The sequence below is a fragment of the Podarcis muralis genome, chromosome 13 (genome assembly GCF_964188315.1).
Source record: "Podarcis muralis chromosome 13, rPodMur119.hap1.1, whole genome shotgun sequence".
Taxonomy (NCBI): Eukaryota; Metazoa; Chordata; class Lepidosauria; order Squamata; family Lacertidae; genus Podarcis; species Podarcis muralis.
This window is the reverse complement of record NC_135667.1, coordinates 25,124,880-25,152,291: the sequence shown is the minus strand read 5'-3', so window position 1 is coordinate 25,152,291 and position 27,412 is coordinate 25,124,880. Positions and strand designations below refer to the sequence as shown.

The window sequence follows — 27,412 nt, the reverse complement described above, 5'->3', positions numbered from 1 at the left end:
GAAAACACATAAATACATTTCTAGAACTTGCCTTTTTCATGATTACCCCCCCCCCCCCCATTTTTGCTTTATGCTTTATTCTGGAAGATGAGCAGATATGCTTTATTCTGGAAGATGAGTTTAGGGTCAAAACAGAGGTTGATTTCTGATGAGAAAATGAAGAAGATGCCACAAAGATGATACTAGTCGGATTTCCTTATGAGATGCCCTTTAGTGTTAAGACTAGGTTTCAAAATGACAATATAACATTTTGGAAAAAAGATACAGCCAAGTAAACCTGCAGCAGAAGTTAAGATGGAGAAGATCTCCACAGCTACCATGTATTTCCCTTTGGTGCTGAGGTAAGTTGGAACAAAGCAGACCCAAACACTGCAAAACACCAACATGCTGAAAGTGATAAATTTAGCTTCATTAAAACTATCTGGCAGGTTCCTTGCAAGGAAAGCTACCAGAAAACTGATAATGGCTAAAAGGCCCATGTAGCTGAGGACACAATAAAACATAGTGACTGATCCTTCATCACACTGAACTATGATCTGTCCACTTTCAGAGTGCATGTCTAAGCTCGGGAAGGGAGGGTTTGCTCCTAACCATACAGTGCATATTACAAATTGGCCAAGGAAACAGAACAGGACAATGGAGTTGGCTACTCTTTTCCTCATCCATTTCCTCATATTGCTACTTGGCTGTGTGGCTTTGAAAGCCAGGACCACAGTGATGGTTTTGGCCAGCAAAGAAGAAACAGCAGCAGAGAAGATGAGCCCAAATGCTGTTTGTCGGAGAAGGCAGGTCACTTTCCTTGGCCTACCAATAAAGAGCAAGGGGCAGAGGAAACAAAACAGGAGAGAGACAAGCAGAATGTAGGTGATATCTCGGTTGTTGGCTTTGACAATTGGAGTGTGTTGATGCTTAATGAATATTTGAAGTATCAGAGCAGTGACTAAAGACAACATGAGGGAACAGGTAGCTGAAGCCATTCCCAAAGGTTCTTCATATGAGAGGAAGTGAATTACTTTTGGAATGCATTGATTCCGTTCTTGGTTGGAGTGCTGCTCATTTAGACATCTGTCACAATGATCTGCATCTTTTAAAAGAGTAGAAACTGTTAGTGATGTAAGATAACAGGTGAAATCAAGGTAGAATCGGGGAACGAGGATTTTGTGGGCAAAGCCCATCAGAAATGTATGTAGAGCAGGGGTAGCCAATATTCTAGATATTGTTAGAATACAGTTCCCGTCATTCCCAGCCAGCATGACCAATGGTCAGGGATGATGGGAGCTGGAGTTCAAGTATATCTTGACTACACCACATTAAGTAGCCCTGATACAGAGGTTCCAGTTTTTAATAGCTAGTTGTTTATATTTAGTTGTTTTCTTTTTGTGGGGAGGGGCTTTCAGCTTCACTGCTGCTAGGCTTCCTGAATTTTAACTTTGTTGCTTACCTGGAGGAATTAGTTGGCATGCATGTTCTTCCCTTCTTCAGGCTATAACTTATGGTAGTTTGTATGAAGATTTCTCTTTTTAAAGTCAGATTTACAGTGCTGGGAATGGCAATACATCATCATGCAGTCTCATTCTCAGGGGCATCCCAGCCAAATGTTACAGAGCCTGGGCATTTTCTTTCCATCACTCTAATTCTTGCCCACTTGTCCACACACCTTCACTTCATACAAATTGGGTTGTGAAGTGGAGAAAGAAATTTCACCTAGCCCCATACTTAGTACTGAAAGAACTATGGGACTCCAGGACTTTCCTACCTGTCTGGTTAGAAATCATCCCTTCTGGGCATGGAGTGCAATCATAGCAGCAGACTTGTTTACCCTCCTGAACTCTCTGGCTGTATCCAGGATGGCAGCTTTCAGAACACACAGAGCGGGGCAGGGCCTAAACCGAAAAATAAGGTGATTAAAGTATTGCTGGTGGAGGATGCTAATCCTTCACTTGGGGTAGATAGGTGTAATCCTGTGAATAGTGACATAGGGAACAGCAGAGATTATTGCACTAGTTGTATTACATTCTTACCCCTGACTCAAATAAAGGTCACACTATTTACTGGCCTATGACTAAGGAATGACACATCACCATTCTGTTGGGGGCAAATTTATCCATGCTATCCTTCCTTCCTTCTATTATTTTCATATTTAAGTAAGAAAAGGAAGGGGGGAAATCACTGAAAGTGAAGAACGAAAGAAAAATTTAAAAATACTAATAAAAAGACAACAACAACAAAACACTATAGGTTATTTTGTGGGCATAGTAACCATCAGAACATGCATCTTAAGTTAAAAGTATGAATTCATATAAACCCTCTAGATGTCGAAGTACGTATTCAAGTGAAATTGATGTCTATAGAAAATATGCTCAAATGTGATTCCCTCACACCATTGTATAATAGATGGTGGGCATTCAAGGGCACATTCTAGTGAGGCAAAAACTCTAAAGGAGGGTACAAAGCAGAGGAAATAGGAGTGTGGCTTAGTGAGAGTCCCAAGTGCCAGTTGCAGGGGGTTAGAGGCTCCCCAACTTTTCTAGATATCTGGGGAACTTCTTACACTGCTGATGTCTCCTCTTGCATGTGGGTGGTGCAGAACTTATGGCTTATGAAGCATGACACAATGACTTTGTTATTTGTGCATATAATATTAATGACTAAAATAACCCACCTTGTTGAACCAACTGTTCCAAGTTATTGCATTATCTTTAATGATAAACTTCCTGTGTACTGATGTATGGGCGTCCATTATACCAATTTTAGCTCGAATGAGGGATCCATTAGGGAACACATAGCAATTCACAATATCATATCCAGTTGTAGACTCCTGGTGCTCATTAAAAAATATCTCTTCCCCAGCACTATTGTTAAACCTGATGTTTCTTAACATATGGTGTAGCTTTTTTAAAACAAAACAAAACAATCACATCATATGGTAGGGATTGTTGGAGAAATCTTAGAGCCTGGAGAATGATCAAGGATGATGGGATTTTCAGTTCAAATTAGGGAGGGCATCAAGTTGGGCAAATTGACTTTGGTCACATCATCACCATCAGGATCAGCATCATCTATCAATAAAAGAATAATAAATATTGAAACATGTTACCTGCTGCTGCACATTCCTCAGTCTGAATCTGCTTCTTTTCCCCAACTTTATGTGCTTGGAGGTGGATAAGTGCATTTCATGTAAAACATGGGCTATGACATGAACAGCATTGTAGGCACTATAGCTCTGACCAGACATGCTCATTTCAAACACAGCTCCTGGCAGAGACTCCAGGTGTTCCTCTGTTGAACATCTTATCTCACTGGTCCTATCAGAGTAGATAACTCCACAGTGAAATACTTTCTTGTAGAATTCTTTCATGAACACGTCTTTTGGATGATATCGCTGAGGATTAAAGGCCTTAAGAAAATCTTGGAAACCTGGCACAACCGCTGTGTGAATTGTGAAAGCCAGAGCACCATGGAAATGTTTTAGAGACCAGAAACTCTGAGAGTCCACTGCAGTAAAGTCCCACTGGGCATTCATGATCCAAACTTTCCCTATGAGAGCCATTTGAGCACCTTGATAATTCACATCTATCCAGAAAGTAAATAGGATTAGGGATTGGGAATCCCCACATACAACAACCACATTGGCTTTGGTTTGAGAGAATGTGTGATACATTTTTGCCGCTTCCTTTTCTATATCTGTGTCACTGGCAGAGGTTATTGCCAAGATACTATGAGTGAAAGCCACACAAAGATTATGCTGAGTGAGCAATCCCTTCAGAGTCTGAACAAAGGTTTCTCCACTGTGATCATCTGGGGCAATGAGACCAACCCATTTCCATGAGAAATGCAGGAGTAACTGGATTACCCCCTTAATCTGCATGACTTCATTTGGTACCATCCGATAGAAGAAAGGGAATCGGGTTTTATCACTTAGCACTGGATCAAATGAACCATAACTGAGCTGGAGGAGAACACAGGCCACATGTAAGGTGTTGATTTAAAATTCTTTATCTGCAGTCCTTCCATAAACAGTATTTCCCATCCAAATAACTGTAAGGCAAAACTGGATGAGGTGCTCAAGATCTGTATTAGCGGAATGAGGGTTTAAAAGTTGCTGTTAGCATTTATGAAAATATATAGGTTTTCTATTGTGTGTGAAGAGCATCTTTAAAAGTATGGCGGGAGAGGGCATTAAAAAAGTAGAAGCAGGAAAGCTGCAGTAACTGGGAAGCGCCCAGAAAGACATGTCCTGCGATCTGAATATTTGTCTTGTGCTTTACCATAGTAGAATGGGCTTTAGGACATGTATCCTAGTCTACCATGTGTTCATGGCTTGGGGGGGGGGGGGCTCTTGCAAAATTAAATGTGATTTCCTCTTCAGTTAGATAGAAGCCAACTGATTATTGGTAATGTTAATGACTCACAGAAGCAATCCATAGATGTCCCTGAAGTGCTTTGAGAGTAAGGTAGGCATTAGAAAAGTAGAAGCAGGAAAAGTGCAGTAACTGGGAAGGTGAGACAGCAATTATTTAGGAACCAGTTGATTCATTTTGCCTAGCTCATTTCTGACTTCATTATTGGCTAAAATCCTAAGAGGTAGGAGCAGCCTGGCTGCCTCACAAAAATTGTCTAGAGGGATACTTGAACATTTTGCTTTCAAGGAGGACTAGAGACTTACTTCCCCCAGCAAATGGAAGCTCAGAGATCGCTTCTTTGCCACTCGGCCTAATTTTATTTTATACACAAATGCAGTGGCTCAGAAGCATGGGGTACTACAGGTCTATGTAAGTGTCAGCATTGGCTACAGTTCAAGATTACTTTTTACATTCTTTTTTGAAATGATAATAATAATAAAATGTTTTCACTTAGACCATGGAACCCTTTGTAATTATGGGCCACACATTCTTTGCCACTCGGTATGATTAGTTATTGACTCAGTAGATCACATAGCTGCATTATGCGACAATTGTGTCAGCTAATCTTTTTGAAACCTTTCTTTATTTCACTTATTCCTTTTATATCTGCCTGTCATTATTAAAATCCAATGAAAGTGTTTGGAAAGAAAGAAAGAAAGAAAGAAAGAAAGAAAGAAAGAAAGAAAAAAAGAAAGAGGCTCAAGGGCATCCATGGGTTGGTGATCCCTGTATTAGACATTACTAGTGAATACCCATAGATGAAGCATACTACATTGGTAGCTTTGGAGTTACTATAGGTTTGTCCACAACCACTCACTAGTAAAGCCTTACCTGTAACAACAAACAGAGAAAGTTAGCCACATAAACATATTACTACTGGAACTGGAAAATACTAAAGTTAATTAGGTTGGTCCTATATTTAACAAAATCTAATATATAGTATTTAAGTATTTATAAGTGTAAAATATGGTTGGCAAAGATTTGCAGGTTCAAAAGGTCTTCCTGAATAATACCATGTGTAGAAGATGCCTGAAAGCAAACTGGGATTATATCTGCCAATCCTCTGTTGCAAAAGAGTTCCACAGGGCCATTTTGATGTGTTTGATGGTACATAGTCACTGAATGTTCAAAAGGTACCATCTTCAGTCCTGTGCATCTAAAGTTCAAGTGACTCACAACAAACACCTCTCTAAGAATTTGCTGAGCTGCTGCCACTCAGAATAGAGACAAAAGATCAATAGCTGGTTCATTATATACACATGGGCATTCACAGGAATTTTGGGCGGGAGGCAAGATTGGGGGAGCAATGCTGGAAAAAAGGATAAATCTAATTTCTCACACAAAAGGAGAATCATGTCTACATTTCGTTTCACATCTCAGGTTCTAAAAATACTAGAAACACTCTCTCTCTCTCTCTCTCTCTCTCTCTCTCTCTCTCAACAAAGGGCTCATCACCTTACCTCACCTTACCACTTTCCCCTGGAGAAAACTTGATCTTTATCACTCAGCTGGAGCAAATGTCAGACAGGTTTTCTCTGGATTAACGTTTGCTCCAATTTATCTCTAGAGAGTGGGTTTTCCCAGTGAAAGTGGTAAAGCAAGAGCAAAACCAGTCACACCTGCACCTAGAAAGTGTGGGACAAGCAGAAAACTCAAACTCATTATTTCTTGGCACATGACAAGTGAAAGTGTGCATGAGTAGAAAGCTGGGAATATGAGGATAATACTTTACCATGGAGGAGGGATTGTTCCCTATGGACATCTATGTGCAAAAGAATGACACATTGCTCATAAATCAAGAAACCATACTCGGGGGTTGCATGAAATTCTGTTTCAGCCAATATAAACAATATAAGCAAAACCATGTGTTTGTGTGTATACATACAATTAGCAGCAACACATATAAAATGTTCACAAAGAAATGAGGGTGAATGCTTATTATCTTGCAATCAGAATGAATGCTCAATTAAGACTGCAAATCTAACCTTTACAGTGCTTTGTCTAAGCAAATCAGGATGAATGTTTAATAAATGAATCATTTTGATGAATGAACAGTCCTCTGAAAGTACATGACCCCTCTTCCCAATCCAAAAGTCCATACCTGAGCCATTTTGTAGGTGCTCGCAATATTTGATATTTCAATGGAGTTTTCAGATGCAAGTCCCCCAACAATGGCCAAGACACTGTTCTTTGTATCACAGTTATAATTATTGGTCCTAACACCTCCTGATGTGAGCAACTGCATTGTTGTGAAATAAGTGAGTCTTCCATCGCACAAGTTGTCAAGTAGACGGAAACCCAGAGTGACATTAGGTAAAAGCTTTGGATTCCTGTTGACTTCAATAATGGCAAACCAAAAAGCCAGGAAATGTTGGATATTCTTAGGTAGCACCCTACAACATGGATTGGACTGATAGTTACAAATTTTTCAGCTGGCAACTACTTAAAGAAAAAACGTGATACATGTCAGTACAGTATTTCTAATATGTGTTTCCAATGAAAGAGGCAGAACTAAAAAGATGAGATTACATTGACCATGCAACCTTAATTGCATTCAAATGTGAACATCTAAGTGTAATGACATTTGCATACGTATATAGTTTTGAGTTATTGAATTGCTAGTATAAGTATTCAATAAACAATGAGCCATACAAAATTATATTTTTCTTATTCATTGCACAAAGTCTCAAAATTTCACCACCACCCCCCTCCGAAGTAAATGCTTTTCTAGGGTTCAGTTTCCTTGGAATGGATGTCAGCAGAGTGAACATAGGAGTGAGGGGCTCAATGCATTAACAACCAAAAACATATTGCTTCTTCCATTTGGATCCAGCACAGACAGCAGCATAGCAACCCCTGCTGGTGCCTGGGGTGGAGCTTTTTTTTAAGAGATCAGCCAAAGTTGTTTAGCTTTTTGAAGGATGGTCAGTGGCTCTGCCATTCTCTTTATGAGAATATTTGCATGTAGATTTTGGCATACTCTCTGAATCAGCTATCATATTAAAATGATTTCCATTTCATTTTTTTAAAATATGAACCAGAGTATTATAGGGCATCTTCATGTGATTAAGCCCTTTGAAAATTAAATAGATAATAAAAAAATAGATACCAATTAATTTTTGAAACACGTGTGCCAGTGTGGGGTGAGGGGCTTTTTTGTATTTATTCAAATGTAGCCAAGGGCATTTTTTATATTTCTAAAAAATGCATAGTGCTTACCTTGTCAGATAAATACCAGCATCAGCAGCAGATTTCCGAAAGCTGTTGAATTCAAATGCAGCTGAACGGAATGAAAAAACACCACCAATAGTATGACCCCCTCGCTCATATTTCTCAGACATTACCAGATCTCTTTCTGAAGTGTGGCTACATATCATACTTTGCTGAACAGTGTGAGGAGTTAGGAGTAGCAATAGAAGGAGTAGCATAACTGTTTTGTAAACCAGCAAAGCACTTCACCCAACAATGGCCAAAACTGGATAGAAGTCTCTAGCACACAGAATTGCAACCTAAGCTACAGCAGACCTCCCAGAGAGAAGCCTTTTCTCTTTCCAAGCTGAACTTACTCATTTGTTGAAACTGGTGCCTCATTTAGCCTAATGTCATGACCTATGGACTGCACAGCACTTTTTCCTTCAGTGAACTAGCTACAAGAGTGAGGTTAATAGATCATTTAACTGCAGCATAGCACCAAAGTCAAAGCAAGTAATAGTCTACCAATATTTGCAACAGTGTAGTCAAACTGAGACTCACACACACATCTCCAACCAATACTGATTCTTTAGACCACAAAAATCTTAGATAGACAGTATCAACATTGTCTTTTCCTGCAGTCTTGACAATGTATTTCAAATGCCTTATTTATACAAGTTAATAGTTCGCAGGTATTGCATCAAACACATGCAAAATATTTTTCAAGTAGCATCTGTGTATCCACAGGGCCTCAGAAAGCAGGTGGCGGGGAGAGAAGCAATTATTTCAATAATTGCAGGGGTGGCAATACTCTCCCAACAATTGTGCTTCCAGGTATAGCAATGTAGCTGGAAAACATATCTGCAAAATCTCAGCTGTACTGTGCTATACTTTTTTGTTTTGAAAGGGGAAAAATAGTGTAAGGCATAGGATTGGTCTTGTGAAGGGAAGCTGAGAAAGAAACGTCCTGGGATCAGAATATCTGCCTTGTGCTTTACCATATTAGAATTGGCTTTAGGACATGTATCTAAGTCTACCATGTGCTTATGGCTTTTTGGGGGGGGGGACACTTGCAAAATTAAATGTGATTTCCTCTTCAGTTAGAGAGAAGCTAACTGATTATTGCTAATGTTAATGACTCACAGAAGCAATCCATAGATGTCCCTTTAGTGCTCAGAAGCATTTGTTCATTTGCTTAAAGTATTTATATTCTGCCATTGTGCACTATGATAACTTAGATTACTCACTGAAGAAAGCCAACTGCTAATGGAGAGATATTTGATTCCATTGTCATTGTGGGCACCCTTTGCCTAAATCAGTCCATAATATAACTAGCAAAGCTGTGCACCCTTTCCATTCTTGGGTCACATACACAGTTTCACACACCTATAGCATGCCATATAGTACTCTCTAGTACTATACAGAGTAATTAAGAAGTACAGATAGGGATCCCCAACCTCGCCCTGCTTTGGAGCAGATATTTATTTTGCATTTATTTTTGTAGTTTGCGTGTTCGGAGGCACCCCGCTGCATTCCAAGAATCATGATCTCCATTCCATCTGCATTTACAGTGGTGTCCAAACTTTTTTCAAAGAGGGCCAGATTTGATGACGTGAAGGGTCGTGAGGGCCGACCAAGAGGCTGACCAAAGTTGTTGAGCTTTTACCCCAGGAAATAACTGCCACAGGGGGCTGGATTAAACCGACTGGCAGGCTGGATTAGGCCCCCAAAATGGACTTTGGACATGCCTGTCTTACAACAAGCATTCACTACTGGGTGGTGGTTGGCATGGTTTTTGCTGGGAATTTTTGCAAGTGTTGCCTCCTGGGAACATCACAATTACCTCCTGGGACTCAGTTCACTGCCTAACTGTTGTCTGAGAAACCCCTCAAGAATGCTACCCACTATTTCATTCTTCATCAGCTCCATTTGCCTCATACACTGGGCCTAATGTGCCACAAAAGGAGAGTTCAGAAGTTTCCCTGAACCTGGAATCAAGTCATTAAACAACTTGTGCTTGTGCATATATAAACAAACTACCAGTGGATGGCGGCGCAAGCACTTGCAGCGGCTCGGCACTCCGAAGACCGGTATTCAGTGATTTGTGTTTTATTTTTATTTGTGAACTTATTGCTGCTATGGACTGTGAATACTCAGGCACAAGTAATTTATAGTCGTCAAGAGCTCTTAAGTATCGGCAGAGGAGAAGGTTGCAGCCAGGAGGTCTCAACCTATAACATTCCAGCTGAGCTTATCAGAGAGCCTCCATATCTTGCACATTCTTGGGATACTCCCCTTGCTCTCCTTGCCAGAAAGAAAAGAAAACGGAGAGGGCGCAAGCAGAAGAGGGGTTGCAGGGCTGGACTACGAGTGAGGCTAGGTAAAAATCCCCACAAGCCTGCATTGCCAAGTCTCCTTGTATCAAATGTGAGATCCTTACCCAACAAGGTAGAGGAGTTGGAACTTATTACCTCTCGGCAGAAAAGTATCCGGGACTGCTGTGTTATGGTCCTTCTAGAGACGTGGCTGGATCCCTCCTTTCCACAGGGACTTCTGCAGCTAGAAGGACGCTCAGTAATTAGAGCGGATAGAACCGCCGAATCCGGGAAGAGCAGAGGAGGAGGAATTTGCGTTTATATAAATAACAACTGGAGCTCGGACATTAAACAAATGGACACGCATTGCTCTCCTGACTTGGAGTACCTAGTGGTGAAGTGCCGCCCTTTTTATTTGCCACGTGAGTTTAATGTTGTTATAATAACAGCGGTGTATATACCTCCCGATGCAAACACTACTACAGCTATGGGCCACCTGCTAACTGCTATTAGCAGACAGCAGCGGGCCCACCCGGATGGAGCACTTGTGGTTGCTGGTGATTTTAACCGAGCCGATTTAAGGACTGTGCTCCCTAAGTTCCACCAGTATGTTGATTGTCCCACTAGGGGGGGAAATACCCTGGACCGAGTATATAGTAACATCATGCATGGATACAAGACCAAGCCCTTGCCCAATTTGGGGCAGTCAGACCACATATCTTTACTTATGATACCATCATATAGACCTCTCGTACGCAGAATTAGACCATCAACTAGAGAGATACGAGTGTGGCCAGTAGGTGCATCTGAGCAACTTCAAGATTGCTTTCGGAGCACCGAGTGGTCGCTTTTTGTGGAGAATAATGTGGACACATACGCTTCAACAGTACTGTTCTACGTTAAAAGCTGCATTGATGTTGTCACTACCACCAAACAAATACGGGTGTTCCCTAACAACAAGCCCTGGCTAAACAGGGATGTGTATCTTCTGTTAAAGGCAAGAAATGCTGCTTTTCACTCTGGTGATGCGCAACAGTATAGAGAAGCCAGAGCCAAATTGAAAAAGGGCATTAGGAACGCCAAAGCTATGTACTGCCGGAGGATCGAAAGACATTTTGAGAGCTCTGACCCTCGTCGAGTATGGCAAGGCCTGCGACAAATTACAGGGCAAAATATTAAAAACGAATTGGCTAGCAGCAGTGCGCACCTGGCTGATCAACTGAATCAATTTTTTAGTCGCTTTGAGGAGGGAACTGGAACTACCGTCACTACAGCATTGGCTACCAGCACATCATCAGAAACTACTACTGATAGACAACCATTTTTATTACAGACCTGTGACGTACAACGTGCCTTTCGGAGCATTAACATTAGGAAGGCAGCTGGACCGGATGGAATCATGGGACGGGTTATTAGGGACTGTGCTGCAGAATTAGCTGGTGTATTTACGGACATTTTTAACCTATCCCTGTTGCAGGGTTCTGTCCCTACCTGCCTGAAGACATCGATTATAGTGCCAGTCCCCAAGCAGTCAGTGGTGGTATCTCTCAATGACTACAGACCAATAGCCCTAACATCTGTCGTTATGAAATGTTTTGAGAGATTGGTGCTAGATCATATTAAGGCTGGTCTTCCATCCACTCTAGACCCGTTCCAGTTTGCATACAGAAGAAACAGATCTACTGATGATGCTATTTCCATCGCTGTCCATACTGTACTGAGTCATCTAGAACGACAGGGAACCTACGCAAGGCTGTTGTTCATGGACTACAGTTCTGCCTTCAATACAATTCTGCCAGACAGGTTATTTCTTAAAATGACCAATTTGGGTATACATCAGAAGATCTGTCTGTGGGTAAGGAATTTCCTGACTGATAGGCCGCAGACAGTGAGAATGGGACCTTACTATTCTTCTACTCTAGTATTAAGCACAGGAGTCCCTCAGGGATGTGTGCTAAGTCCCTTTCTCTATTCCCTGTACACATTTGATTGCACCCCACTGTATAAGTCCAACACAATCATCAAATTTGCGGATGATACAACAGTGGTGGGGCTCATTAGTGAGAACGATGAGACTGCTTATAGGAAAGAAGTACAGGGGTTAATTCAATGGTGTAAAGAAAACAATCTTATGCTTAACACCAAAAAAACCAAAGAACTCATAATTGACTTTAGGAGAAAGAAAAGTGTATTTTTACCATTGCACATAAATGGCGAGGAGGTGGAGAGGGTTGGTAGTTTTAAATACCTGGGCATTTATATCTCTGAGGACCTCTCATGGACTGCAAATATTAATATGGTTGTGAGGAAGGTGCAGGGGAGGTTGTATTTCCTGAGAATGCTCAGGGGACTGAATCTATCTCAGCACCTACTTCTGTCCTATTATCACAGTACCATCGAGAGTGTCTTAACCTATAGTATATTATCGTGGTATGGGAGCAGCTCTGAAACGGATAAAAAAGCTTTACAGAGAATAATTAAAATTGCCCAGAATGTTATTGGGCTCCAACTACCAACCCTGGATGAGATCTTCACGTCTCGCACTTTGAAGAAGTCACACAATATCTTGAGAGATCCCACCCATCCTGCTCACAACTTCTTTGAACTGTTGCCTTCGGGCAGAAGATATAGGACAATGAAAACACGAACCACACGCCTTCTGAATAGTTTCTATCCAAGAGCTCTGATTGCACTAAATAATGATCTCAGGGCCAGTTGCAAGGAATAGCAAGCAGGGAGTAGGAAGGAATGAGATAGGTTTTAGGTTATGTTATGCCTTTAATAGGTTATGTTATATTCTGGATTATGTTATGTTTTTATAGATTATGTCTGAATAGGATGAGAGTGTTGGAGATACGTGCAAATGTGTATGTGAACCCGGTCTTTGGGTGGGTGTTTGATTTTCGTTGTTGTGTATACTGTGTATATGCGGACAATGACAATAAATTTATCTTATCTTAAAATTCAAATCTTATTTTTCTCTCCAGATGCACTTCTATGTAAATAGCTGGAACAAACTGAAATAAACTGAGTTCTAGTACTAAGTTACCCAAAACAACTATGTAATGAAGTCTACCTCAGATTTTTTTGAATTTCATATATAGGCATTTCAAAATATTTGATAGTTGAGTGAATAATGTATCACAGTAAAGGTATATAGCAGCTAGCAGATATACCAAACAATAAATAGTGGTAACTATTGATCACAGAGTTCTAATATTTATTTATTTAATTTATAAAAGCATTTATATACAGCTAAATCACAAAACATATCAAAGTGATTTACAACACGAGAAAGGTAAAAACAATACAGTACAATAAATGCATTTTTAATTAAAAGAAAATAGAGAGTCATGCAATATCAGTAATCTAATCTGAAGTTTCCAGTAGTCTAAATAATGTAGTGCAAGAAGTCCTCCCCCCTCTAAGTGAAGAAGTTACACATGACCCCCTAATTAATATAAACTATACCTGAAAAGTTGAAATCTTGTGGATTATCTAATAACAACAGACAATTGAAAGGAAACTCCCCCCCCCTTCATTTAATTTCACCTTCATGTTTTCTATTTAAAAACCATTATCCCAACTTTGGGTTATTCTTTGAGTAGACTGCATGCTTAATAAAAAGTGACTTGAGGGCATCTTTCACCTGCTGATTTCTCAGACTGAAGATGAATGGACTCATCAGGGGTGTCAGCACTGTATTGATCAAAGATACCATCTTATTAATTGATGGGTTGCTGCCTGAGGGCCGTACATACATGAAGATGCAGCTGCCATAGCCAAGGCTGACAATAATAAAGTGGGAGGAACAGGTGGAGAATGCCTTGTGGCGCCCAGAGGCAGACGGGATCTTGAGAATGGTTTTTATTATGTAAATGTAGGACACCACTGTGAAAATTAAGGATCCCATCACTGTGACTGAGGATGAGAAGAAACTCAGTAGCTCCACAAGTCTAGTGTCAGCACAAGCCAGCTTCATCAAGGCTACACTGTCACAGAAAAAGTGATCAATATTATTGTTGTTACAGAAAGGTAGATTTATAACCAGGATGGTGGGAAAGATGGTAGCCAAAAAGGCAACAGTACAAGATCCGAGGACTAGCCATGGGCAGAGCTGAGTACTCATAATTGATGTGTAGCGCAATGGGTTGCAAATGGCCACATAGCGGTCGTATGACATGACTGCTAATAGGACAAAGTCACTGCTTCCTAAGAAGAAGAAGAAATAGCACTGAGAAAGGCAAGCTGGGTACGAAATTGTTGTGAAGCCTAGCAGAAGACTAGCCAGCACCTTTGGCACTACAGTGGTTGTAATTAAAATCTCTAAGCAGGAAAGATTCCATAAGAAGAAGTACATGGGTGTGTGTAGGTGATGATCATGAATGATGATCACGATGATCATGAGGTTTCCAGATACAGTGAGCAGGTAGCATGCAAGGAGGATGACTCCCATGAGATGTTCCAGCCGATGCAGTTCTGGAAAGTTAAGGAAGATGAAGTCTGTAATAACAGTTTGATTCTCTGTCATGGTTTCAAGGATTCCTGAGAGAAAGAAGTAGAACTGGTGGGTGGGAGGGGGAATTATTTAATATAAGACCTCACAAAAGTAAAACGATACAAAAATACAAATAAAATAAAATACCATGGAGTGAAATACAATATCATATAATAACATAAAATGACGACTTGCAACTTATTATTTTTTTGGGGTACATAGATAATATAGCAAGAGATTAAAAAAAAAGACAAAGAGAGGTAAGCCTGGTGACAGGACACACTCAAGGAAACACAACATAATTGTGTGTTCATGTTTATGTTGGCAGTGGCAAAGTTTTTATCGGTGGTTGCAAGAACAAATGAGCCCTATATTCCAAACAAAGTGCTTGATTAACCTGGAGGTAGGCTGTATGAACTCTGTATTGATTTGTAATGTTTTGTTGGGTCTCTGGACCGTAATAAAGATAGTTGTTGTTGTTTATGTTTGTTGTTAAAGAATCATATTTAAAATTAATATTCCTGGAAGGCAAAATGAATATGTATGTTTCTGTGTGCATGTGTGTGTGTGTGTGTGTGTGTGTGTTTCCTTTTTCTTCCAAGAGGGGGAAAAATGGAGCAGTAAGGTGAGGCAAATGGAGAAACAGAAGATGAGCTGAATAATGAAAAAGGGAAAGGCAGATGAACAGCTGAGAAGCATAAAGTTGCCTGCATGGAAAACAGTGTTGTATTGAACTACGAGGGTAGGGGTACAGCTCAGTGGTAAAGCAAATGTTTTGCATGCATTAGGTCCTAGATGCAATCCCTGGAATCTTAACTAGATTTGAGAAAGGGACCTGCCTGAAAAGCTGGAGAGACGCTATGTTCCAGTGTAAAGGTCAGTGGTGGGGTTAGGTTTTTTTTGTTTTTGTAAGAATATGCAAGTTACTGAATCAGTCACTGCGAGCTGATAAGATTTTGCTACCTGTAGTGGCACCCAAAGGCTCTCCTCCTGCTAGCCTTGTTTTACCTTGAGACCTATGTCCCCACTGTGGAAGGATGTGTGGAATTGGCCTCCGCAGTCACGGACGCACGCACTGTTAAGACTGTGTCCATGGAAGACAATCTTACTTGGCTACGAGTGATTGCCAAAGGAGGAGGAGGAGGAGAGGAGGAGGAGGAAGAAGAAGAAGAAGACCTTTGAGACATTCATTGCTGTCCTTAACTATCCATATCCTTTATCAATGCTGCCCTTATATTCATCCCTGCATTATGTTACTTTATCCTGCTGTATGGAGGCTGCATACGGGTCTTCCTGCTGGGGGATTCAAAAATTTTCTATTCAGATAAAAAAAAAAAAAACCTGAACACTAAACACCCACCCAACTTTGCTAAAAAATATTTTAAAAATAAATGTATTTGTAACTGACATAATATCACAGAAGATTTTAATTTTTATAAGGCATTTTGTGACTCACATAAATCATGCTCCGTGCTTCACAGGTGTTCTTTTACCATTAAACCAAATCTTCAGCAAAAAAAATCAGCTGCATTTCCAGGCGATACATTCTAAAGATGTTTGGGGACACAGAGAGATCAGAGGAATATTCATTTGTGTTCCTGCCATTGCTGTTGTAGAATTGGATTTGATCTTTTTGGAACCTCACGCACTTCAGAGGTACTCCAGAATAAGCTGTTTTAATAGCTTATTCAGTCAATAGAAAACCACTTGTTCAGATGACCTCCCTGGTGCACATATGATAACTGACCTACAAGGGTTTCATATTCTTTCTAAGAGTAATTTCAGATGGTGCTAAACATTCTCTTGCTTTCACTCAGCTACTACGGATCACCAAACAATCCTTTAACAACTTCACCCTTCCAGCTGATTAAATAAAATTTGCTCATAAAATGATTCTCATGAGACTGTCAGAATCACCACAGGGACTAAATAAAATGTTATGCAATACACTAAGATCTGATGTGCAACATGTTCCATTAAAATTAATAGGATTTTAACATAATAGTCCTATGTATGTCTACCTAGAGATAAGCCCGTAGGAATGTGCATAGCAGGGATAGGGGACATTTTTCAGAGTGAGGGCCACATTATCTTCTGAGCAACTTTCCAGAGGCTTCATGCTGAATCAGTTGGTTCTGTATCAGCTGATTTCAGTTCAGGATTTGGGCTTTGGCTGAACCCAGTGCACAACCCTACAATAAAGAGGTCATCTGGAAGCAACCTTAGTCCTAAAATAGTCATTTAATTTTGACTTGGGTTTAACATTGCGATCCCACCACATTTTTTTCCTTGTCTTTTTCCTTTCTTGGAGTTTTTAAAATTAATATACTGTATTTAAAGTACTTCTCATATTTCCATGACTGCTAACACAATAAGATCCAACCAAGAATTTATTAATTGATTTATTGTGGCTAAAATATATTGTCTTCAACATTTCTAACCTTATTTTTGATTTTAAACAAAAATACAAGAGGTGCTTTACAAATAATAGCATATCATGTTTTTGTTGGATGGTTCCATTATTACAGATTCTACAGAACATCTAAAAACAAATTTGAGAGAATATAGACATACAAATTTAGAACATTTTTAATAATTTGAAATATGTTTTGTTTGTTGTAAAGTCTAGGATGCTGTGATGAAGAAACTTGGGCAAAATCCATGATCGGTCATAAAGCACATTGGGCAGCCTCAGGCCATTTACTTTTTCTCAACCTAAGCTACACCACAAGGCTACCAGGGGTGGGGGGATTAAAGTGAGAACCTTGTATCCTACTATTAGCACCTTGAAGAAAATTAAGGGGTGTGGGTGGAATAAATGTAAATTTACAGCCCTTTTCAATCTCCCTCTTTTCTTTTCTTTATGTACTTGTTAACTGAGTCCCTAAAAACTTCCTGGACTTTCTGGTTTCTAAATGTAAAGATAATGGGGTTGAGCAAGGGTGTCACTGCAGTTGTGACCAGAGAGGCAATTTTGTTGAAGCTCATAGAATTGGCTTGGGAAGGCCTAACATAAATGAAGACAGAGGTGCCATAGCCAATTGTAACCACGGTGAAATGGGAGGCACAAGTTGAGAATGCCTTCTGCCTTCCTGTGGCAGAAGGAATCCTGAGAATGGTGTTTATAATATAAAAGTAAGAGATGAGTGTCAGTAAAAGAGAACCCAGAAGAATGGGAAGTGAGACGAGGAAGTCAATAAGCTCCACAAGGCTGATGTCAGTACAGGCTAAGTGGAGCAAAGGGGCACTGTCACAGAAAAAGTGATCGATCACATTAGGGCCACAGTAAGGCAAGCCTAACTTCATCACCGTGGGAACAAGTATGGAGAAGAATCCACTCATCCAGGAACCTACAACAAGATTGACACAAACCTTCCCACTCATGATTGTGCTGTAGCGAAGTGGGTAGCATATAGCTGCATATCGATCATAGGACATCATAGCCAGTAGAACATATTCAGAGGTGCCAAACAAGAAATAGAAATATGACTGACCCAGGCACCCATAGAAAGAGATGGATTTCTTTTCCAGTAGGAAGTTCTGCATCATTTTGGGCACCACTGTCAGAGTTGCAAAAATTTCAATGACAGACAAGTTGCAGAGGAAGAAATACATGGGGGAATGTAGGCGGTAATCAATTATTATAAGAGTTATGATTATGGTGTTCCCAATCATTGTTGCCATCAGAATGATGAAGAATATCAGAAAGAGGAGGATCTCTATCTCCCAAGGATTTGGAAAACCAGTTAGGATGAACTCAGTTACATGTGTTGCATTCTTCCTTTCCATGTTTCATCATATTTATCTCTCCACCTAGATAACGAGAAAGCATCTTGTTACAAATGGTATCGGAACCACAGTGCTACATCTCAGATGCCTCCAGACTGCCACCATTTTCCAGGACAGCTAGCTGACTGATTTCCTGGACCTGACTTTTACTGGCTTTTTCCTGCTTTGCTGTATGAGAGAAAATAAATAGCTTAAGGATAGAGAACCTCTGGCTTTCCAGAAGTTTCACTCCAACATCCAGTAGCCATGCCCATCATAACCAATAGTCAGGGATAATGGGAACTGTAGTCCAACAACAATGGGGGGGGGGTGTCAGTTGTTCCCCATCCCTACCTTATCTTATGCTTGGTTCCCAGAAGTATATTCCTCAGTTGCTTATAACATTTAGGAATTTCTTGAGTCACTCATAAGAGACATAGTGTCACAGAATGATCCTATTATTAAATGTATATTTTGACTTATCTCCAAAGAGCTCAAGGTGATGAACCCCCCCCCCCCTTTTATCTTCACTGTCACCTTTAGACATAGATTAGGCTGTAAAATGGTTACTTGCCTCAATGCCACCCAATAAGCTTTGTGGCTGAACAGGAATTTAAATGCAGATCTCCCTTGTCTAAGTCCAATACTAATCACCAAACTTCTAGATATTATAGTTAGTGTATACATTCAGTTAATAGTCATAAATACCTTGTTCATACAAACATACACATTGCTTCATTGATCTACATTTAATTGCTGCTTAATTGATGACTAGTAGCTGGAAATGTCATTTGGAAAATATTGCACTGGGGTGATGCTAGGGCATACAATTTTTTTTTCCTGTGGCAATATGTTTAAACATGAAAGTCACTCATTAGAGATGTGAATATTGGGTGAGGAGTTTATATGGGTGCTAGCTGGCCCCAATTGTACATTACTTGTATAAATGTACACATGCACATTAAATCAAGCTTAATTTGTAAACAAGTCATCAAATTTCTCTGTTTGTGCATTTGATCCTGTGTACTATTATTTCTCTATTTATTGTGATATAGATAATGAAAGTGTCTGGACAACAAGTGCTTAAGGCACACACAGTTCCAGTTTATAATGTTGCTCCAACACTAACTTACCTGCTGCATATGAAACAGTGTAACATAATGTCCTAATGTATGTGTATATGCACTAGCAGCATTTGTACATATAAGGCTAGAGAGGGCAAATTTCATATATTTGTGCTATAAGTTTTTAATATCAGAGTTTGCTTGCTGTTAAGTGGGTATAAAATTACACACTAGGACACAGGACACACTAGGACACACACTGCAGAGGTTCCCAAAATTTGAGAAAAGCATTAACTTCCTTTGGAAACCTCTTTACTTTTGCAGTGTGTTCTTCCAATCCAGATATCTCCCTAACCTCAAATAAACAAGCAGTAGTAACATGTGAGTTACATGAAGAAGGATGGGCAGCTACCATTTCGATCAACCAAACCTTTCCTTCTGATATCTACATTAAGACATCAACCACACACCTCAGGATGCTAGTGCCTCTTACATTTACTTAGTTGGGAGACAGGGAAGCCCAGTAATTTTGATGGGCTTTACCTCCAACTACTTGTCTTCATGATGGCAGTCTGCCAGAGATTGAATCTTAGAATATTTACATGGAAATCATTACATGGAAATGTGGTCTGCCATTGAGCTATATCACCTCATATGCTGGTATGAACATCAGATAGAGAGATAGAGAGATAGAGATAGATGATAGATTTTTGTAATTACTCACTTTCTTGTTGACTGAGTTATCCATGCTTACATGTCCATCAAAGAAGAAAAATAAAATTGTTTGCAGTATGATGGCTACTGCCAGACCATTATGGACTTGTTCTTGTAAGGAAAATCATACGTGTTAAGTGTTTCCTATAGGTTCTGTAATAACAGGTACAGTATATGAACAAGTTAAGCACACAATAAAAAGGACAATAAAATAAGTCTAGAATTTAGCATGTCTGCATTTCTTGTTAAAACATGGACAGTTAAGTGGCATAAATCCATGAGTTCTCTGTGGAAAGGAGCACTAAAGTTCTAGATTTAACATATTTTTTTATCCACTAGCAATCTAAAACCCCATGTGTCTAGCGATGAATCCTGCTAAGAGTAAAGTCTCTTCTGACCTCCATAAAGCACTAGAGCACCTTGCTAAAAAGACTGGTTCCAACACCAAGTGTTTTGAAAAACTTACCTATTTGATTTTAAAATTAGTTCCTGCAATGGCAGGAAAAATGGCAACCTCAGCCCTTCTTTCTGTCTCTCTATATGCATAAAAGATGTCTATTCAATCCCCACACAACCTGAATAAATAAACAAACTAATTAATAAAAAAAGTCCTTGGAGGCCCAGTTAGTATGGATATTACTCTTGGGGCGATGCTGGGGGGGGGGTACAATGCATACTTCAAAATATTCTAGACTAGAGTTATGAAGTGGGAAGCATAGCAAGGCCATCAATGCTGTCCAAGTGACCAAGATAGGGAGCTAGTGGCAAGAATGTGGTCTCCTGAGTCTAAGGCATCATCAGCATTCAGAAGGTATCATTGTGTGACCAGGTGCTGCAGCCCCCAGGGATCATAAGAAAGGAATAAAGACTCTTGACATTATGGAATTAAAAATTAGGCCACAGCATTATTAAACTTCCGAATGTAGGAAGACCTTGGCTTAGGCCTTGTGCGTGTATCCCTCCCAGCCTCCCAGCTGGGGGGAACTGGGGCTCGTCAGGGTAAATGGGATATGGGGGTGCTCTGTGAGATGTAAGTGTAGCAGGCAGCCCAGCCCATATCCCCGCACTCAGGGTAGTTCACTGACGACCTTTCAGTGTATGACCAGTGACACCCATTATATATAACCCCTTTAAGAGCGGTCCCTGGAATCACCGCTGCAGGGGGGTGAATTACCACTTCAAACCTCCCCCCCCCCATTATAGGGAAGAAAAGACTAAAGAATTCCACCCAAGGCCATAACCGCCAAAGTTGTGATGAATTGCTACGGTGAAGACAAAACCTGCCAATGCAGGAAAATTTCTTCCCGGTCCTTCAACAGCTACCAGTCAAAGACCGTAGCAGCGCCTGCTAAACAGGAAGAAAAAGTTAACTCGCAAACAAGAAAACATTAATCAAAGGGAGGGTAGGGAGGGTGAATCTCCTAAGCCGACTGCCTGGATACTGTCGGCTCCACCCCCTAATTATAAATGGGCTGGCCCCACCTCCCAGCAAGAAACTTGATTACTGAGGCTGGGCATGAACCTCCAAATAATAACACTGAGAGGCAGGCCAGCCACCTCTCTACTAGATAGTTCCCTGGGAACTGTAGCACCGCGTGCGATCCTGTAAAGGGCTCCCACATTATAAAATGTGAATGTTCATTTCATCTGAGTTACACAAACCTCATGAAGGAGTTTTAGCTCTTTGCAAGCAGATTCTTTTGCATACAAGGAAGCTCCTCATGAAGGAGCAGCACCATTTAGAATTGGACAGCTGCTAAGTAATAGAATCAGATCCTGCAGAGTGTTGGTGGATTTCCTCCTGGCTTTTTTATATGGTTGTCAAAACAAAACAAAACAAAACAAAACAAAACAAAACACAAAACAAAAGAAAACAAAACAAAACAAAACAAAACAAAACAAACCTTTAACGTAACCCAAATGGCTTTGGGGATGGATTTGGGGTGAGGTGGGTGGACTCCAGACTAGACCAAGGCAAATCAGCCCAATCTTGGAGTAGGAAGGGCATAGACAAGGGCTTCAGGGCAGATTGAAATTTTTGTGCACAGCTCTAGCATGCAGCACCCATTTGTTTCCCTGTCCCAACACACAATCTTTCTGCTTGCATGTAGTCCCTAGTTACTGTTAGGATTCTTGCCTCGTGTTGCAGTCATGGGATTGGTTTTTTATCATATGACAGTGTATGTTTTCATTCCACATAGTGGGAAGTGACAGAGACAGGATGTTTATATTACTGTGTTCCAGAATGTAGGACTATTGTCCTTTGTCTCTTTCTCTTTGCTGCCTGATGAGAAAGAGGAAGGAGCTAAGTCAGAATGCTCCGAGTGTATTATATGTAAATAAAGAAGTTTAGCAAATATTGCTGCACTACTGAGTACAGAGGGCCTTCTCAATAGTGGTGCCCGCCCTGTGGAACGCCCTCCCATCAGATGTCAAGGAAATAAACAGTTATCTGACTTTTAGAAGACATCTGAAGACAACCCTGTTTAGAGGCATTTTTAATGCTTGATATTCTGTTGGGAGCCAACCAGAGTGGCTGGGGAAACTCAGCCAGATGGGTGGGGTATAAAATAATAATAATAATAATAATAATAATAATAATAATAATAATAATAATAGTCACCTTAATGCTTTACTGTGCTATATTTTTATAGAATGAAATCAGCAATTAAGAGATTAAACTGTTCAATATTATATTTAGAAATGTACTTTTCTCTATGTTGAAATTATTTTAGAATTCTCCCACCCACTATAAGTTTATGCAGGAAGCATTGTGTCAAAGTACCTTCCAAGTGGATTTATGTAGATTGAACAAAATACTAAATGCCTGCTTTGGCTAATCAGAAATGTCAACCAGAAAAATATATGTTGTTGATTAGTACAAGTTTACATGTGTAAGTATTAATGCCAAATGCCATCTATTGTAGATTAATACTGTTTAATTCCATAGATAAACATTTCTAACAACTTCTAAGAACTAATTAGCTGCAAAACTGTATTTCTTTCTTTGCCATCTTACCCAGGAGTGTCAATGCTTTCATTATTCCCAAGATATATTTTCTACCTAATTTCAAAATAATGAAAGGCAAAGAATTGTATCCCCCCCAAAAAAACTTTTAAATAAATTCCAAGAAATGCTTAACCCACATTCCCTGACTCATTAGTTCCCTGTGGAAACACACAACTGAATTCTTATTTAAAATGTGGGTCGTATTAATTAGTCTCCTGATAATTAAGTTCTGCCGAAATTCTTACGTTCATGCCTACTGTGATATTTTCTATTAACACAAGAGGTGAATCATTTTTGTGAGGGTGGTGGTGGGAGCAGGGGTGGGGGGGCAGTCCACCCTGGGTGTCACCACTGAAGGGGTGACAAAATGCTGGGCAGCACTCACCACAGGGCCTGCAGCCACACGTCTCTCCTGGAAGTGACGTGGTGGCTTGGGCACCCGCAGGCTCAACGATGCCCCAAAGGGTGCACCTGCTGTCTCCCCCTCAGCTGTAGGGCGGCTGAGTGGGAGGAGGCAGGCAGACTCCTCAGAGGCCCCGCAGAGCATTCTACCCCAACTCGCCCCACCCCGCGGGCAGCTGGCCCTGCTCCCATGGGCGGTTGGCCCCACCCCTGGGCACAGGGCACCCAAACGGTTTGCTCCGCAGCTGGGTTGGAGATCCTGAGCCATGTCCTGAGGCTCCTTTAGGCTGTCATGCTCCACATGGCACAAGTAGTGGTCCCTCTCCTTGGGGTCTGTCTTGATGCCAAACAAAGCATAGTAGGTCCTTTCTGAGTTGGGTGTGACCACTCCACAGAAGGTGCCCTCCTGTCAGATCTCCCCATCCTCCACCCAGTTGGCATCAATCCCCTTGGTGTAGAAGCTGTGGGCTTGGCAAAGGAAGGTCTTCAAACCTTCATAGCCTTCCTGGTCACCTTCACCTCTGGCTGTCTTGCTATAGTCCATGAGTTTCTTAAATTACTCCATACATTCCTCCTCTAAGTAGCCTTTCCAGGTCAGCGTGGCATTGCGTTCACACTCCCCCCCCCCCTTGGGCACCTGGGCTGGCACCTCGACTACTGTCCAGGTCAGGGTCTTCTTGTCCAGGCTGATGAAGTTCTTCACCTCATAGCCATACTTCATGAACCGTTCTCCAGGCCTATTTCCTCACAGCTCACAGCCAAATTTGCATTGCCAGCTGTGAAGTCCCACACTCTGGTTAAAGTGATTCTGCAATGTTTGTTCACTTCTTTAAAGAAAACCAAAAAGTTTCTTTTTAGTCATGTGATGAAATGTTGTGGGCATCTTCTCCTAAAATTTATACGTGTCCTGGGTGCATATATACACAAATATTCTTCCATTCCCTTTTTCCCTGGGGATGTTGTCAGGGGTAGCAAGCAACATTCCCTAAGGAAAAGGTGAAACAGCATAAAGTTTGAAACAACAGAATCCAACCATCCTTAATAGACTGGGGCAGGAAAACTATTTCATCTTCAGAAGGGCTGTGTTATTCTCTCTACTTTGTGTAGGGGTCAATTGTTTTGGGGTTTTATTATTAACAATTTGCATTTGCTTTCATTCTTTAAAATCTGCAGCGGGAAAACTTTGTTATTATTTTGATGTTGACCTTATATTTGATAAATGTGGAAGTGTAGTTACATTCAGAAACCACATGCAGTTTGCAGTAATAAAAACCAACAACTTTGCAGATGAGAGGCATTATTCTGGACACATTATCTGACGTCGACATACACCTAGAAATCTTACCAGTGATCTTTCCTATGCATACAGAAGAACACTTGAGCATTTGCAAGGTAAGATAATTGTGATACCTCGCTTTGCTCACTCTCACAATATACACATGTACCAACCATTTATCAACTGAATGCTTACAGACATTCTAAACTGGGATATTGTTTTCTAGAAAATGCAGATGATAATATAGATTTTATTTATTATTCATTTCACATATGTCTAAGTCACCTTTGCAGAATATAGGCTCCAATATAGCTCCAATATGCTTTAAACTATTGCATTGATATTTATTCATTGATGCATGAAACCATTCATTTGATGGTTTCATAGAATCAACTACTTTTTCATAGCTAATTTCACAATCCAGTTAAGATTGATTTTGTAGATGGGAGTAAAATGAAGCTTGAGGAGCTCAACATTTTGAAACAAGAATTTTTGTATGATAGCAATAAATTTTGTAAATCACCTTGATGTTTGTTTGTTTTTACAATCAAGTGATGTATAAATTTTATGAAATAAATAAATTGGATATAAACTAAATTGATTCTCAAGGAAACTTACCTGTTGCCAAACTGATACTTCTCTCTCTCTCTCTCTACTTATTACTAAAATATTTTGCAATAAAAGCTATTGCACTATAGTCTGGGATAGAAAACTTAATGTCATATGCAGAACAACTTTATCTATGATTACTTGTAGTATAACCTATTGTGATGCTTACTCATAAGGAAATTTACATTCCCTTGCAGCCCAGTATTTTAGACATATTTCAATCCTTTAATAGTATTTATATTGTAGCTTGTTAAAATCTTCTACATATATGATACGTTGCACACACACACACACACACACACACACACACACACTTTTGTTACCTGATCATCGGGTAATAAGGATGGCAAAATATGTTTCATCACTTCAGTCTTTACATTTACATGCTTCGCAGAAACAGAAAACATGATCCCATCCTTACAAAGCAAGATCAAGTAATACATACAATACAACTATCATTTGCTTTTCACTATGGTACTTGTTTATGTAATATAACTCTGTGTGGAATATGGGTCTTCTATTTATTCTTTGCAATGAAGTTTACAATGCTAGTACTGATGATCATCCCTTCCCCTCCTTCCTTCATTCAGGATGCCATAACATGGAAATAGAGAATGTGACAAATGTCAGTGAATTTCTTCTGCTTGGATTTATGTATGAACCAAATGTGGAGATCATCCTCTTCATAGTTTTCCTTCTCATTTACCTGGTGACAGTGCTGGGGAATGCACTCATCATTGTACTCATCTGCACGGATCATCGCCTTCACTCCCCTATGTATTTCTTCCTCAGCAACTTGTCCTTAATCGAGATACTCATGACAACGTGTGTCGTGCCTAAAATGTTAGCCAATCTCCTGGCTGAAAGAAAAACTATTTCGTTTGGTGGTTGCTTTGCTCAGTCATACTTCTACTTCTTCATGGGTTCTACAGAGTTCATCCTTTTTGCTGCAATGTCCTTTGACCGCTACATGGCCATCTGCTACCCGCTTAGGTACCCCACTCTCATGACTGGGAAAGTTTGTGTCAATATGCTGATTGGCTCTTGGATCGGTGGGTTCTTGTCTGTGTTCTTGTCAACAGTGCTGAAAGTGAGGTTGCCTTACTGTGGACCTAATGTCATTAATCACTACTTCTGTGACAGTGCCCCTTTGCTACACCTCGCCTGCATTGACATCAGCTTTATCGAGTTCATAGATTTCATTGGGTCTTTGCTTCTACTGCTTGGCTCTCTCTCATTCACTGCTGTCTCTTACGTCTACATAATCAGTACCATCCTCAAAATCCCTTCTGCAAAGGGAAGGGAGAAGGCCTTTGCCACCTGTGCATCCCACTTCACTGTTGTCTCCATGGGCTATGGAATCTCTATCTTTGTTTATGTCAGGCCATCTCAGAGTGACACCATGAGCATGAACAAAGCATTAGCCATTTTCTCTGGCATCTTGACACCTTTATTGAACCCTTTCATCTTTAGTCTAAGGAATGAACAAATGAAAGAGGTGTTAAAAGATGTCCTAAAGAAGCTAACCTCCAGAATAAAACATAACTAAGGTACTATATACACCTTCAGAATATATACCTTACATGAGAGTTCACATTTTCAATATAACAGCACAGATTGTGTTGTCCATCATGCATATTGACTGGGTTTTATGACTGTGGAGAATTGCCTTCTCCTACACTAATCTACAGAGAAACTTCTTCTCTAAAGATGTCCCCCACCATCTGAGGTTATGCGGGTTATGAACAGAGAGTGAGAGTCTTTTCAGTTGTAGCACTACACCCTTGTCCATGACCAAGCTCTTCAACCAGCTATGGTCCAGAGGAGACTAATATACTGCCAGATCCTCCTGTTCCTGTTCCTCTGTTCCTTGCAGCTGGATCCTTCCCCTTCTTAATTAGATCCTTCCCCCTAAGTGTCCCTTTGGTAATAGAGCAAAACAGGCAAAGTGTTGTTTGTTAAAGGTGCTGGGAATCGTAGTTCTGTGAGGAGTGACTTAGCATTCCCAGGATTCTTTGAGGGAAAGCAATTCACTTTAAATGTATGGTGTGAATATGAGGGGAAGGGAGAGACTTTGGTTTCACATGTTTTGCCCCACACTCCAAGAGCCTTCATAATGTAACTTCTTCTAGAAGAGCTGTGAGGGAAAATAAATTGTGTT

The 27,412-nt window shown here is 40.4% G+C and overlaps 4 protein-coding genes across 4 annotated transcripts; 1 reads left to right on the top strand and 3 right to left on the bottom strand.

The window, feature by feature from the left end:
* Nucleotides 1-145: 145 nt before the first annotated feature.
* LOC114582541 (vomeronasal type-2 receptor 26-like) lies at nt 146-7,744 on the bottom strand. Its single transcript, XM_028703637.2, has 6 exons — nt 7,623-7,744; nt 6,505-6,796; nt 3,098-3,949; nt 2,663-2,890; nt 1,757-1,883; nt 146-1,084 (listed from the first exon to the last, which is right to left on the bottom strand). Exons 1-6 carry the CDS (start codon nt 7,742-7,744, stop codon nt 183-185), a joined length of 2,523 nt encoding a protein of 840 aa, XP_028559470.2. The 3' UTR covers nt 146-182.
* Nucleotides 7,745-13,487: 5,743 nt separating this feature from the next.
* Nucleotides 13,488-14,441, bottom strand: LOC114582997 (olfactory receptor 6C65-like). Its single transcript, XM_028704342.2, has one exon. It carries the CDS (start codon nt 14,439-14,441, stop codon nt 13,488-13,490), a length of 954 nt encoding a protein of 317 aa, XP_028560175.1.
* Nucleotides 14,442-17,039: 2,598 nt separating this feature from the next.
* LOC114582542 (olfactory receptor 6M1-like) lies at nt 17,040-18,215 on the bottom strand. Its single transcript, XM_028703639.2, has one exon. It carries the CDS (start codon nt 18,195-18,197, stop codon nt 17,247-17,249), a length of 951 nt encoding a protein of 316 aa, XP_028559472.1. The 5' UTR covers nt 18,198-18,215; the 3' UTR covers nt 17,040-17,246.
* Nucleotides 18,216-25,852: 7,637 nt separating this feature from the next.
* On the top strand, nt 25,853-26,800 carry LOC114582999 (olfactory receptor 6M1-like). The gene has a single exon (XM_028704344.2). It carries the CDS (start codon nt 25,853-25,855, stop codon nt 26,798-26,800), a length of 948 nt encoding a protein of 315 aa, XP_028560177.2.
* Nucleotides 26,801-27,412: the final 612 nt, after the last annotated feature.

Coding starts and splice junctions, on each gene's coding strand:
- LOC114582999 (XM_028704344.2), top strand. CDS start 25,853: ATGGAAATAGAGAATGTGACAAATGTCAGTGAATTTCTTCTGCTTGGA.
- LOC114582542 (XM_028703639.2), bottom strand. CDS start 18,197: ATGGAAAGGAAGAATGCAACACATGTAACTGAGTTCATCCTAACTGGT.
- LOC114582997 (XM_028704342.2), bottom strand. CDS start 14,441: ATGACAGAGAATCAAACTGTTATTACAGACTTCATCTTCCTTAACTTT.
- LOC114582541 (XM_028703637.2), bottom strand. CDS start 7,744: ATGTCTGAGAAATATGAGCGAGGGGGTCATACTATTGGTGGTGTTTTT. Junction 6,797..7,622: donor GCTGGTATTTATCTGACAAG/GTAAGCACTATG, acceptor TCCATGTTGTAG/GGTGCTACCTAAGAATATCC. Junction 3,950..6,504: donor GCACCTACAAAATGGCTCAG/GTATGGACTTTT, acceptor GTTCTCCTCCAG/CTCAGTTATGGTTCATTTGA.